Source organism: Pimephales promelas, chromosome 3 (assembly GCF_988280905.1).
Source record: "Pimephales promelas chromosome 3, fPimPro1.hap1.1, whole genome shotgun sequence".
In the NCBI taxonomy this organism is placed as follows: domain Eukaryota; kingdom Metazoa; phylum Chordata; class Actinopteri; order Cypriniformes; family Leuciscidae; genus Pimephales; species Pimephales promelas.
The window spans coordinates 20069428-20084691 of NC_142771.1; the positions used below are offsets into that span (position 1 = coordinate 20069428).

The following is a 15264-nucleotide window of genomic DNA, read 5'->3' on the forward strand; positions in this document are numbered from 1 at the left end:
GTAGAAATTTGACCCTATGTACGGTATTTTGTGCTGCGTCAAGTAAGATCAAACATAATCGACAGATGATCCTCGTTCACTTATAGCGCCATCTGTCGGTTATCTTGCTTTATGTGTGAGGAAAGCTTCGGGATTCCAAAACCACACACACACACACACACACACACACACACACACACGGAGAGAGATGGGAACTGAGAGGCTTCTCTACGATCAAGTTGATCTTCAAGACAGGAATGAACTCGTATCCGTGTCTTGTGAATAATGGCGATGGAATCATCACATGCGTTGTTTTGGTGATGAAGAGACGTTCACATTCTGAGGGAAAGTCAAAATTAACCAGACAAGCAAATTATGAATGAAAATTTTGAAGAAATAAGCCCAAAACGGGAAACACCGTGTTTATTCGCTAAAGACAACAACATTCGTAACGCGAGTTACGAATTCACATCTTCTCTCAGGTAAGTTAAATTTTACACGTTTTTGTAAGTTCCCAAGCTAATTCAAACCATTTGAATTTCTGATTGTTATTGGTAAGTTAAAGAGGAGCAATATTAGTGAACATTCATGAGCTGTAGGCTATGTTAAAAAAAAAATTGGCTTGGCATAAATTATATCTGTATTAACCGTTTTCTCTTATTAATGTATATAGTTTATGCCCTAAAAAAAATAGCAGTTTCTTGATGGTAATTAACCTAACAAGTGCCCATTTATCCTCAGAATAACTCCACAATCAGCAAGCATAATGATAGCAGGGTGTCAGTTGTAATAATGACTATTATTATTTTGTTCCTGTTTGTTTTGAGCTGGTGTGCTCTTCCTCCTCTTGTTGTTCAGGACTGTCAGTATGTCTATGGGCGGTCATGCTGTGGCCAGCTGCCTTTCTCTCACTTTCACCCTCCTGCTCCACGTTTTGGATGTGTGTCTGTGCCACCAAGCAGAAAACGGATGCCCAGAGAGCTGTTTCTGCTCAGAGAGTGTCGACGGCGGACTGATGGTCCGTTGTAGTGACATGCACTTGATTGCAGTTCCACGTGACCTTCCGAACACTACACAGCATCTATACCTAGACAACAACCTGCTGCTTACCATACCAGCCGACGCCTTTATAGGGCTCCCACTACTGTTCAAATTAGATCTTTCCCACAACAGGTTGGCTTACCTGGAGCCTGGAGCCTTTCAAGACCTTGCAGACTCATTGAGCAGCCTGGATCTTTCTTCTAACCAGCTGGAGACCCTGGACCCCAAGGCGTTTGGCGACCTTAGAGCCCAGACCAACCTCTCTCATAACCCTTGGCTGTGTGACTGTCGTCTGCAGCTGGCTATGCCACAGCTGCTTTTGGATCCCTCCTCCCTCACTGAGGTGGTGTGCAACACTTCTGAACCTGAAGCGCTGGGGGCTCAAGGAATGCCCTTCATTCTGGTGGCGACTGATCTTGACTTCTGCACAGCAATCCAGAGGACCATTGATGTGGCTATGCTGATAACAATGTTTGGCTGGTTTACAATGGTTATATCCTATTTAGTTTACTATGTAAGGCACAACCAAGAAGATGCATTTCGCCACCTCGAGTATCTCAAGTCTCTGCCCAACAGGCAGGGCAGATCTGAAGATTCACTTAACACCAGGCTGTAACACAATTATGAATAACAGGGTTATATCAACATTTTTTTTTTTTTTTCTATTGATTTTATTGATGTCTCTGTATAAAAGCACAAATAAAAAACAACCAAATATATAGAGAAAGTGAGAGTAAAGACTTATGTGATGTTACAAAAGATTTCTATAAAAATATGTATTGTATTTATTATAGAATAATATTTCTATATAAATGGTATTCTTTTGAATTTAATATTCATCAAAGAAATGTATTCAGAAAGAAGTCTCACAGTTTCCCCAAAAACTTCTTTCAACATTGATGATAAAAAAAATAAAACTGATTTCTGGAGGATCATGCGACACTGAAGACTGGAGTAATGATGCTGAAAATACAGCTTTGACATCACAGGAACAATTTTTTTTATATAAAGTCAAATAGAAAGCAGTTGATTTAAAGTGCCATAATATTGTGTAATAAAAATTGAAAAGGAAAAAGTGATTATCATTATTTATAGAAATATACATTAAAAACAAATGTGGACTTGATATATTGAGACTTAGTAACCATTTCTTTGGGATACAAGACCAATTGAAAATATGTTACTGCCCGGATCAAAAGCTTTTTTATTTATTTATATATTAAAATAGGGTTCCTGAGGTGTGTCTTTCAAAATGGGACACACATGTTTTGGACACAGGTTTTGTGAGACTCCAAAAACAATAAGATTATGTGCAGTAGGCCTACGTATATCATACTGTATCTATTGAAATATAAATACTGATACTTTAATGAAATAGAAATACTGATCTGGGCTTAGGTTGCAAAATTAAGCAGACAATAGGCTCCTATAAATTGTATTACTCATATAAAATGTATAACAAGTAGCGAGAGTTGGATTCAGATTATACCTAATAACTACCACATTTGCACTCAGAATTAAATACAGATGGAAGAGCTTTTCAGTCTTCATATGTACAGCACTGTCATCTTTTATTATTGTTGTTCGGGCCTTCTAGGCATGATGGACCAGCACCTGCTCCCCATCAGTGGCATCTGATAGCAATAGTAATGTTTGAATATGTTTATCAAGGTCGTCATGATTTTTAGACCCAGTAGCCGTCCTCTGAAGATGTTTAATTCAAGAAATTCTGTGTTCTACTTTTCAGTCTTTCTGAATGGTTTCATATCTCTCTCTGCTTTGCTAATCGGCTACTTTAGTGTTTCACAATTATCAATTATTGACAGCAAGTGCTCAAGTGCCCAGTGTTGTGAATTTCCATTCATGTATGAATCAACTGCTGTATTAAATTTGCTGCTGCTATTTTTTTTTTATAATGTTCTTTGAGGTCCACTTATAATGTTAGCAAGAATTTTACACAAAAACGATCCTAATTTTGAAGTAATAATGTGTCGGTCGCCAGCTGGAATGCCCTTGAGAGCCACCAGAGGGCACTCCACATCAGACTATTGTTATTCCCATAACTCACAGCCAGACTCATCATCCCTGATTGCATCCACCTGTGTCTCATTAACTTGTCAGTCTCAGCCTAAACCATGCATTTCTGAGCATTCTCCCTGGTTTCATTGTCTGTTGGTTCTTGGATTTTTGCCTCTGACTGCATTTGGATCCTCAACTGTTGTGTCTCAGAGCAGTTTCGTAACAAATAGGCTATATTTTGTATCCTATTTTTGGGCTTTTCCTTTGAAAACACACGTTTTGATTGGTGTGACGCAACACCAACTGATTGGGTATGTCAACATCCCTGCCATGGCCATTACATGTGAAATTGTTTTGAAAACTTCCAATGCTGTAAATGGCAACGAGAGAGTTCGAACCAAAATCAGAAGAAAACGAACCTACACACCAAGGATTACTTATCTGTTTCTATTGCTGTTTGTAAGGTAGGTTTATATTTTATTGGATTAAATTTTTTTGGTACACTATAATGTATGTAAAGAATGGACAAGTGGTTCTTTTTAGGATGGCAATACAGAAAGATTTTTCAGGCAGAAGATTTTGGAGCCAGAGAATCTTTTATCATCTTTATTTTCAAGATCAGGATGCCAATATACAAGTTCGTATAGAACTTGAGTGTATTATGTGGTCTAAACAGAGACAAAGAAAAATAAATAATGGTAATAATAACTGATAAATAATAAAAAAAAAGAATACTATACTATGCTCATAAATAATGATTAACATTAATCCAGTGCAATAGAATCACTCTATACTCTACTGCTGCACCTTTAAGTGGCTATGCGGAATTACACTAAATCACTATTAACACTTGATGCAGGTAGCACCAAATAAATGCACTGCACCATGATTGCGGAAGCATATTTCTAAGTAATCAACACAAATAAGGTCTACATCGACATATAGAAGGGCAAATTGTTTCACACAGGAAACATCGAATATTACAGGACGCTCATGACTACAAGACACTTTTTAATATTTTTTGTCACTCATATTATTGATTGCCATCTGGGCCCGTATCCCTAAAAGAATTTTTGTGCAAAAAGTGGCCCCTAACGGCCAAATTCTAAGAAAATTCTCTTAGTTTTCTTAGAATTTCCCCTAAAAGTGGATTCCTCAAGATTCCTAGTGCTTAAAAGGGCTCCTACGGCGAGATCTGCTAAGAGCAGGGAAGAGGACTTTTAGTGGCTCAGAAGTTCCCTTAAGCAGCTGCACAAAATGGCCATTCTCCATTTTCTGTGTTTGTAGGATATTTGTTAACAAGCCTTCATAAATAGACCAGCCAGAAATCACAGACATTGATAAAAGCTGTGTTACCCTCGTTAAGACCACACTGAGTTGTAACGTTGCAATTTCTAGTTCATTAAGGACAGCCCCTTGAGATAGGGCATCTTGTTTTCAATGGGGTCCATATGGGAGTGAAAGTACAAAATATGCCAGCTTGGATATTAATATGAGCAAATAAGACATGAATCATTATTTGAACAGGGTGTAATGAGCTTAAGTTTTGACATATTTTAGATTCTAATGTTAGGCTATAACCCCTACAGCTTACTATTCATTTTCCAGATATTTTCTTGAATGTGAAATATTATTTACAATTACAGTCTGCATAAGATTAGAGTGTATAATTATGTTTATTGATTTGAGGGTACATCCTTTCTTTGCTCATTATCACCAAAAGTTCATTTTCATCAAACTCAACCAATCACGGCTAGCAACCTAGCAACGGGGTCAACCACACCTCCTCACTAAGATGATTCTCCATCCATTCCTTGCTCAGAGTTCATTGAAAATGTTCTGGAATCTCTAAGCTAAAATACTCCTGGCAAGGAATTTTTAGATTAAGTTAGGAGCTCTCTGAGAGGATTATCTGAATCTTTAGGGATACGGATACGGGCCCTGGTTGTGAAGAGAGATTCATCCAGTAAAACAAAAAGTGTTGATAAAAGAAATTGCCTATCCTTCCTCTAAATGTCAAAAGGAAAATGTGATTTCTGTTAATCAGCCACAAATTCCTAATTATTTTGTAACATCTGAAACAAGCTGTACTCAGCATGGGTTTTGGTGGTTTGTGGCAGATCAGATGCTCTTTTTGACCATTTATTGCGCATGACTTGGTGACAGTGTGGCTATTATGGCTTGTTTTTAAACGTGTCATCTGACGATGTTTGGCTAAAGATGTCCACAGACTGACTAGCATTTCCAGATTAAAGTCAAAATGTTTCGACTTCAATCTCGAAATGCTAGACTTTTTTTTTTTTTGTTTTTTTTTTTGTTTTTTGCGATTCAGGGCTTCCGTAATTTTACACTTATACATGTAATAAAAAAGAATCAGGTACATAAGAAATTTGTGAATACAATAGAATAAAATAGGTTGCTTACAACAAATTATGAAAAATAGAAAATAGAATATATAAAAGAAAAGGGACATTTTGTGCATAAATAACCCCTTGCACACATAATGTGGCACAATTACAACCTTACAAACAAAATATATCAAGACTCATCACCAAGAGCAATTTCTCCATCATCAGTTAACAAATCGTGTAAAATATTTCCTAAATGATTCTGGTGGCATAACATCATCACACATTTTGAATGCAGAATACATTTTCACTGCTAGACGTGAGAAATGTCGCTTTGGGGGTTCAAAAACTCAATATGAAACGAGATAAATTAGTTCTGCAGTTTTGTTTAATTTGTTCATCTGGTTTTTACCATGCAAATGTACAGTTATTTCTATCTGTTGAAATTTGATGTACTGAGACTTGGTAACCATTTCTCTAGTCTAGGACACACAATTGATTTTTTTTTTTTTTAGAGCTCCTGCATGAGTTAAATAAGGTCTCTTTAAAAACTCATGTTCTACATACAGTAGATTCGATATTTTTGTGAGACTAATAACCCTTAGATTATTTACAATATTCAGGGAATATTTTTATTTACATATTCAGGGAAATTCCATGTTCAAAAATGATTGTATGTTTCCGCTTTACTGACATGCTTAAGTGATTCTCACAATTGTTTTATAAATTTGTTAGGAGCCAGTATGCATTTGCCTTCATACGTATTATATGATTGAACTGCTATTAATTTGTATTAAATTGTCTTTTAGGAAGTGAAATTATTTGAGTCTATAAACTGAACGGGTAATGTTTTTTTTTTTTTATATAAAACATGCTGTGCTTGACATACAAATTCCAGTGGTGTGTGGTTGATGGATCAGATGACAATTTACTGTATTGTTCAGGACTTTCCATCAAAATGATAATGCTGTGTCATCTGTCTTCAAATTACGAATGTAAACGAGACTTTAATTTTATGATGATTTTAATTACTTTTTGTATATAAAGCACTTTGAATTACAATTGTGCATTAAATGTGCTATATAAATGAACTTGCCTTGCCTGTATGTTATTTTAAACGGTAAAATATTTATACTGTAAAAGTTTGCTCTATTTTTCTGGACTTTAGCCTCTTCCCCACTCTTTCTTTATTATCCTAAAAGAATCCTATCCTATCCTTTTTATCCAATTATCCTATAAGGAAAGTAATAGAGTTTTTAGCAGAATGCCTTATCTCTATAATATATTACTCTCAAATGTGTTAATGTGTTAAAGGGTTAGTTCACCCAAAAATGAAAATTAAGTCATTAATTACTCACCCCCATGCTGTACCAACCCCGTAAGACCTTCGTTCATCTTCGGAACACAAATGAAGATATTTTTGATTAAATTTGAGAGCTGTATAACTACCACATAGGCTCCTAAGGGACTAGCACTTGACGGCCCAGAAAGTCATTGAAGAAAATCTTTGAATATTCCAAGTGACCACCGTGGCTCAACTATAAGTTTATCAAGCGACGAGAATACTTTTTGTGCGGAAAAACAAACAAAAATAACGACTTTATTCGACTATTCCTTTTCTTCCTTGTTGGCCTGAAACGAGACTTCCTTAGATTTCCACGACGCATGCGCGAGAACTGAACTGAAGTAGTTGAAGGAGATCGCAATTCTCGCGCATGCGTCGTGGAAATCTAAGGAAGTCTCGTTCCAGGCCAACAAGGAAGAAAAGGAATAGTCGAATAAAGTCGTTATTTTTGTTTGTTTTTGCGCACAAAAAATATTCTCGTCGCTTGATAAACTAATAGTTGAGCCACGGTAGTCACTTGGGATATTTAAACATTTTCTTCAATGACTTTCTGGGCCGTCAAGTGCTAGTCCCTTAGGCAGCCAATGTGGTAGTTAAACAGCTCTCAAATTTAATCAAAAATATCTTCATTTGTGTTCCGAAGTTGAACGAAGGTCTTACGGGGTTGGTACAGCATGGGGGTGAGTAATTAATGACTTAATTTTCATTTTTGGGTGAACTAACCCTTTAAGGCCTAGTAAAAAAAGTTATCATTTCCTAGAATTCATAAAAATACTCCTTAATTTTATGCAGAATTCTTGTTAACTGGCAGAACAGACAAATAAAAAAAAGCACAATAAATAGGAAAATAATACTACTGTAGGTATAGAGAAGATTTGTTTTTTTTTTTACTTTCAAATCACTTTCGGCCTTGGAAAATGTATGCTTGTCTTGGTTTTGTTTTCACTCAAATGTTTCTTACCTTTCAACATTGTTGTGGAAATGTTGGTCAGTCATGTGCCGGCTGGGTTGATAAATGACGATATAACAAGGGAGTGGAGGAGAAGCGGGTTAGGATGTATAAATAAGAGATCCTTCATCTGTCTTCTACAACACACAAGATCCAGCTCCTTTACTGGTAGGGTGGTAATGTATTGATCTGAATTGAAACTAGATTTGAACTGAATAATGGCACTGTTGTCTTCTGTAGAGCTGCAGCTGAATATATACATATATATTTTACATTGACATTGTTATGGTACTGAATTGAACTAAACTGAACCGAATATTGACACTGTTTTCTTCTGTATAGTAAATTGAAGTAATTTTATAATTTATCACTTTTGCAACATTAACACGGTTTCTTTGCTGTTTATTAATCTGAAGCTGAGGCGCTATGTACTGTAAATAAGTGTGACTTTACTTGATCTGAACATTTTTATTACAAACAAAAATTTTACTTTGAGGCAAATATATTAATATATGTGAATTGTAAAGTAAAAAATTTAAGAGTAAATATTGTTATTGCATTGAAACTTCTGAAGTTCTTGTAACATAAAAGATTTTGTTTTCTTATATTCATAAGAAATATTATGCATGTCAGACTTTATTAATTCAATCATAAATACAGAAATAGATTTATTATTGCTGCTTAAAGCAATAAATAATTACATTTTCCTTTCTTTTTTGTAGCCTACTTACCTAGCCTAACCTACTTCCTCAGTGCCGATAAATTCTGAAGAAACTAAGATGGCCAATGAACAACTCATAACAAAGCTCGGTGTTTCCACCTCGAAGAACGATGAGGAAATACTTGGCGCTCAAGGTTATCAGCTCATCAATGTTGACCTCAGTGAAGGTGAAGATAATCATGAAAAACGGGTCTTTCTTTGGTACAAAAAAGAGTGTGGCATGAGACCCGTGACCAGGATCCAGTTTTCATTCGTAGATGAAATGAGCAAAGGTCTTGATAGCGCAGGGTATGAAAAGATCGACAAGAATCTGAATGCAGTAGCTGGTGGAAAGGCCATTTACCTGTGGTACTTCTACGGCAACACTGAATTTGACATCCCTATCATGGACCTCGAGGTGAGCAAAGATGCCAAAGAAGAGACTGCTCTTCTGCAAGATGGCTGGGAGAGACTGGGATGTGAACTGAACCGCGGTGCGGAGAAAACCAAGAACCTCATCTACCTGTGGGTGAAGAGAGTGAAGCCGAGCTACATCAGTGAGATCACAGCAACTTCTGAATTCACTTCTGACAAGCAAAAGTTTGATCTGGGCTTCACTCGCGTGGATGAAGACACCAATCGTGGTGCTGGTGGAAACTATGTCTACCTCTGGTATCGGCGCACAACCGATAAGAGCAAAGCTCTCACTGCTCTTAATGTATCCACTGAGTTCCAGGAGAATGTGAGGTTCCAGAATGAAGGCTTCAAAAAGCTCAGTGTTAATCTCAATGCCGGAACCACTGGAAAAGATGTCTACGCATGGCACCTGAACGAAGGATGTGAATCGCAGATCAAAGCCATGGTTCTTCTGATCAACTGTGATTCCTGTGGTGTGTATCAGAAAGCTGGTGTCAGCTTTATCAACAAAAATCTCAACGAGGGCAACAAAGGCCAGAAAATGTACATAGCATACCAATAGCGCTCTAGCTTAAATAATCAAATATGTACTACTGCAACTAAGCACAATCATTGAAAATCTTAATACGCTAAAAGCACATTGGCTCTGAAGGTTTTGTAATGCACTCAACCACACACAATTCAAGTGGCTTTTGTGATTCTGTTATATTGCATTATGAAATAAAGCATTTTTAACCACAAGAAATGTTTGGTGAGTTTTTTTTCATTTGTGTGCCTTTGAAACATAAAATGTCTAGCAATATGCACGGGTTATTAATAATATACCCATATTTTAGGCTCAAAAATATAATGCTCAAAAACAAAAAAGATGAATGTTCTGTTTTTTTTGGTGCTGTTGTTTAATATAAGACCAAGTGATTAGATAGTTACAAGTAAAGTGCACATGTAAAAGGTAAAAATAATGGTATGTCCATTAGGAACTTAAAGGGTTAGTTCACCCAAAAATGGAAATTCTGTCAGTATTTACTCACCCTCATGTTGTTCCAACCCCATAATAAGAGCTTCGTTCATCTTCACAAATGAAGATATTTTTGATGAAATCTGAGAGCTGTATCACTCCAGTACTAGTCCATAGGCTTCTTGAGGGATTGAAACTTGCTGGCCTCGAAAAGTTATCAAAGACTTCGTTAAAATAGTCCAAGTGACTACAGTGGTTCAATCTTGACTATCAAGCGATGAGAATACTTTTTGTGCGCAAAAACAAACAAAAATAAAGACTTTATTTCAACTATTCAGTTCCTTCTCTATGAGCCTCTAGTCAGTTAACGTAGTGTGATTGCGTAGAGCTACGTCACACGTAGGCTCACTAGTGAGTCGCTGGTCATGTGTGTGATACGTGTGACCACCGTGTGACGTACAATAACAGAAGCTTACGCTATTAAACTAGTAACCTGAGTCGAGGCAGAGAGAGAAGTAAATGAATAGTTGAAATAAAGTCGTTATTTTTAATAACTTTTTTTTGTCCAGCAAGTTTCAATCCCTCAAGAAGCCTATGGACTAGTATGGAGGAGTGATCCAGCTCTCAGATTAAATCAAAAATATCTTAATTTGTCTTCCAAAGATGAACGAAGGTCTTACGGGGTTTGAACAACATGAGGGTGAGTAAATACTGACAGAATTTTCATTTTCGGGTGAACGAACCCTTTAACCCCACCTTGCACAATATTGACTAAGTCTACTGTGAACAACTTTGTATATAAAACTATCTACAAAATTACAAATATCCTCATATAACTCTCATAATTTCTCAGGTCATTTCCCATTATGTCCACTAAGTGGAGTAATCACTTTACTTTTGAGTTCATGTCTCTGAGATGAGAACAAAACATGCCAATCCAACAAGAGCCACAAAAGTTACAAAGAGCTGAAGCCTACAGGTAGGCCTATATAAAAAAGTATGCCAGGCCCATGCCATTATAAAGCATTTTTTTTTTCTTTTTGTCATGTGGGGACATTTTGTCCCTATAATGTAGGGTTTCCACACGTTTATTACGAATAAAGTCTAATCCAGTCCTGGTCAGACAAATTCTGCCGCTGGCATATTCTATTTAAATCGCAACTTGCTCTCCTTTTCTTGTCCCGAGAGAAATATAGACCTTTTATTGAAGTTTCTGTTCCCTTATGTAACAGGCCTGGTTTTAAAAGCATCTTCTGTGCTGCTGGGAGTTGTTCAAAGTGGAATTTCCTGCCATTTTGCAGTGTTCTCTCAGTATGTCTGAGATCAGATTGGCAGCTGTCCCGCTGTGCTCGGGACAGATAAGAAAAGTTTTCAGAAGGCAATCAGCTGCAGATTACAGCACAAAACAATAGCGAAATCACCACAGTGATGTGAAGCAGTGATGTCTATAGTGCATTAGTGTGGGCCTGCTAGGGCAAATAAGGGCATGCACTGTATGTATTTTATTTTTTCATAGAATCCTATCAAGCAGACAAAAATTCTAATTTTAACAAGTTTGTGCTCATGTGACAACCACTCATCCAGAAAAGCATGAAAGTATAGTTCACATCCTGGCATGTTGTCTGATTAAAACAGAAATTCTGAGACATGATACGATGGCACAAAAGACAACAGTTTACTTTGATAATGCTCTTGCAACTTATAATAACTGCCTTGTCAGATGCTTTCCAACAGAAAACATCTGCTTCATAAACCATATGTGAAACAAAACATTTAGCTTCCATTTAGCAATTGTCATGTGTAGGCCGTGAATAATGTGTTTTTCTTTCTGAGTAGCCTACATGTGTACAGTACCTACTACAAACTATGAGGGATGCTGCAATGATCAGGTATGCAGATATCTCTGGGTCGTTTGCCACTTGTTGGATAACATCTCACACTTGTTTTTACACCTGGACCTGTGAGAGATCAGATGAACACGATACAGATGAGCAATACCGTTGATGTGATATAGTGCTGATTTCCTGAGTTTAGGGATGATGGGAAGGACTGAAAGTAAAAAAGAGCAAGGGGATGAAAAATTCATCAGCAATACACTGAAGCAGGGGCCTCCATTTAGCAAACCCAACTAACAGGAGTATACCCTTGCTGACAAAGCAGAGGAGGTGTGTGTGTGTGTGCTTGGAAATCGTCCAGTGCTGCATTTTTCCAGCGTTTGTCAGCACAGGGCAAGTGTGGGTTTCTTTGGTAAAGTCATCAGGGTAAGACCACAGAAAATAGAATAATTTTGTCCTGACCAGGTGTTTTTGTGTTGTGACAAGTACATGTCGACATAAAAACTGAAAGTAGAAAAAAAAATGTCTTAAAAATTGTACGTTTTTTTCACTGGGGAAGTACCTTTAAAATGACATCTTGTACCCCTTTTCACCTCAAAAAGGTTCATTAAGGTTTCATATTTGTAATCTTAAGGTACTAATATAAACCTCTTAGGAGTAAAAAAGGTACAAAGATGTCCTTTTTAGGGTACGGCCCCTTTTTTACAGTTTTTTTTTCCTATGTACAACAGAAGAAAACTTGTTTTGTTTTCCTATTAAAAATTATTTTCAGGATGCAGTTTATAGGGTTACAGTTAGTTCACCCAAAAATGAAAATTCTGTCAGGAATTACTCACCCACATGTCATTACAAACCCGCAAGACTTTCATTCATCTTCAAAACACAAGGCTTTTAATCACCATCGTTGAAACATCACATTCAAACCTCATTGGTTCTCGCACGTCAAGCAATCCTGCTTGAGCTTCCGTTTACCATATGATGAATGAATGATGAATGTTTATGTGATTTTTTTTTTAAATGGACTGAACTACTCATTCATTTCAGTTCAGTTTATGAACTCTAAAAATGAAAAGTTAAGTTGAAAAAAACAGCAATTTCTTTTTTGATTAACTTTTTTGATCAACTATCTTTTTTGATTAGTCTCCCTTTTACTTGAATGACTTTTGTAAATGATGAATCTGATGAGAGTTTTCTTCAAGTATTTTTGTTACTTTCATAGTGTTTTTTTTTTTTTTTTTTTTTTTTTTTACAAATCATAAAAACGTCTGTCTCAGACTTTTGGAGTCCCCTGTGTGTATTAAAGCAAATGTATAAAAAATATACAGAATGTTTGTAGATGAGAGGTGGTGCTTTAGGATTTAGCCTGATAATACAAAGGTCGCAGGTTCAATCCTAAGGACATGAACTGTGAATTATGCATTGTTTTATCTCTATACCCTTGAGCAAAGCAATTAGAAATGTTATAAAATACATCTGCTCAATGCCAAGTAGGTTTTCAGCCCTTCTGACAGTTTTACATCCAACCGTAATGGAAAACACCAAGACTTTGAGAATAGAATGACAGAGTCAGAAATAAATAAATAAAAACCTTCCACTGAAATCCTAGACAATGCTCTCTTTTGTGGTTTGGTCATGCTAGCCCCAAACAATCAACTCAAGTTTTGTTATTTGTTCCTTACTTGTATTTACACAATCTGACCAGGAATTTACGACCCACTGTACAAGGTCAAAGGTTTTCTCATTGGTTAACCACTTGACCCAGCGGTCACCATTACACTGACATACTTCATACTTTGTGTATATTTGTGAGTTTTTGTGTGTTCTTTCAGTGAGTTTGGTCTGTGGGAAGGAGTGTCCACGTCATCCATTACCATTAAAGTCATGACCTCGTACCCCTGAGACGTTTCGGAATTCGGGACATCCACTCCACGAATGTGTGTGCGGAAAGAGCTTGAGAAGTGTGTTGTGGGAACTGTCCTCCACTATATAGGCAGCCAAAAAGAACTCCTTATTTTCCTTCCTTGCCTCAGCACAAGGAACATCCACTTCCTGCCTCTCTCCTAGTGCAAACCGCTGTTGTTGCTCATGCATGTTTGTGTGTCTCTAGGTCAATAAACTTCCACCGTTTCCACTGTATATATTGTTTTATTGTTGTTTTAACTTAAAAAAGGAAGTGTTTGTTAAAATTGTAAATTTTAAGTTTAGTCACCTCAAAAATTCAAGTTGTCACTTAGTATAATAAAAGTTAACTAAACTTAAACATTTTAAGGCAGCATGAGTACTTTAAGTTGAAACAATATTTTTATTTTACAGCATCACAATTCATGAAGAAGCATCAAGAATACACCAGATAAAAATTCACAAACAGAGAAAAAATGTTTGTGTCTTTAAAAACAAGATTATTGAATCAGTCAAAAACCATAAAAAGATGTGAAATGTTGATGATGATGACCTTCTAATCCCTCTCGAATAGCCTATATATTTTAGAGAATAAAATATTGTTCTGTCCTTCTGTTATGTTTGAGTTTCTGTTAATTCTTCTGAAATAGCCCACAGTAACGCCATGTCAGATATTACATTTGCAAGAGAAATACTACTTTTATGCATACAGTATTTTCAGTGGCGTATGTTTGATTTTGAAATTGGTGGGGACGGGGACATCAATATATAAATATATTTTAAGTTTTGATTGAAATTATTGCCAGGGATGTATAATTGTCACTGGACATTGGTACGGACACGTCCTTACTAAATTCTATGCTCCTGCATATTTTATACACACACATTTTTGCAATGATACTACTTTTTATACACTAATAGTGGGCCAATTTAGTCCCAAGTAGTATTGAAATAGTACACTTACAAGTACTACTATTGCATTGATATTAGTATACTTACTTCATAAAGTATTCTTGGAAATCTTACATACATTTAGAGGATTTACTTAATAAAATCAACTTGACATATAGCCTGCTTTTTTTTTTTAAAAGTGTCTCTATATAAATAATAAAATAATAAAAGCTGAGTCAGTCGCAGACACCTTGATGATGATGCATGAGATATGACATATTTCATGCCATTCTTGGTATCTCAGTCATGTTATTTCTCTCAAATGTCAACTTTTCTTTCTTTCTTTTATGACAGAAAGCTGTTTCACCCTTTCCATGGGTTTATCATGGATTCATTATTACTTCACCCAAATGAAGTCCAAAATTTTGAAACCACTAATGAAAATGATTTTTTTTTTGCATTATTCATATTAATATCCTTTTACATTACAAATCATATTATCATCATAACTTGATTGAGAGCTCAATTAATAGGCTTTCACACATAGATCTGGGATTTGAAATACACACCAGTTCAATGTGTCACTCACCGAATCTAGACCAGATGGTCTTGAAAATGGTCTCACTTTCAACATTTTTTTTTTTTTTGGTAACTACTTTAAATCTATAGTACTGAAACAGTTAATCTCACCGAACCGCGTGTTACTTTCTCTCACATCTATTGATAGTGATAGAATCTTTTACGATCTGACATAAAAATTCCTTAGACAACATTACATCATTTTTCTCACACCAGTTCTGGGAAACCAGTTTATGGTATGTTTCTCAAGTATGTTTGTTTCTCTTTTATGTTACAACAGGTATGGCTCATGTTTTCTCAACGT

At 36.2% G+C, this 15264-nt stretch overlaps 2 protein-coding genes and 1 long non-coding RNA gene across 3 annotated transcripts; all 3 read left to right on the plus strand.

Annotated features, from left to right (window-relative positions):
* Positions 1-148: 148 nt before the first annotated feature.
* lrrc3cb (leucine rich repeat containing 3Cb) lies at positions 149-2169 on the plus strand. The gene is made up of 2 exons (XM_039687383.2): positions 149-461; positions 838-2169. The coding sequence occupies exons 1-2, from the start codon at positions 355-357 to the stop codon at positions 1634-1636; spliced, it is 906 nt and encodes a 301-aa protein (XP_039543317.2). The 5' UTR covers positions 149-354; the 3' UTR covers positions 1637-2169.
* Positions 2170-3175: 1006 nt separating this feature from the next.
* On the plus strand, positions 3176-13578 carry LOC120489125 (uncharacterized). The gene is made up of 2 exons (XR_005624699.2): positions 3176-3503; positions 13421-13578. It is a non-coding gene; the product is annotated as an uncharacterized LOC120489125 (long non-coding RNA).
* LOC120489124 (uncharacterized) lies at positions 7758-9543 on the plus strand. The gene is made up of 2 exons (XM_039685776.2): positions 7758-7849; positions 8404-9543. Exon 2 carries the CDS (start codon positions 8461-8463, stop codon positions 9358-9360), a length of 900 nt encoding a protein of 299 aa, XP_039541710.2. The 5' UTR covers positions 7758-7849; positions 8404-8460; the 3' UTR covers positions 9361-9543.
* Positions 13579-15264: the final 1686 nt, after the last annotated feature.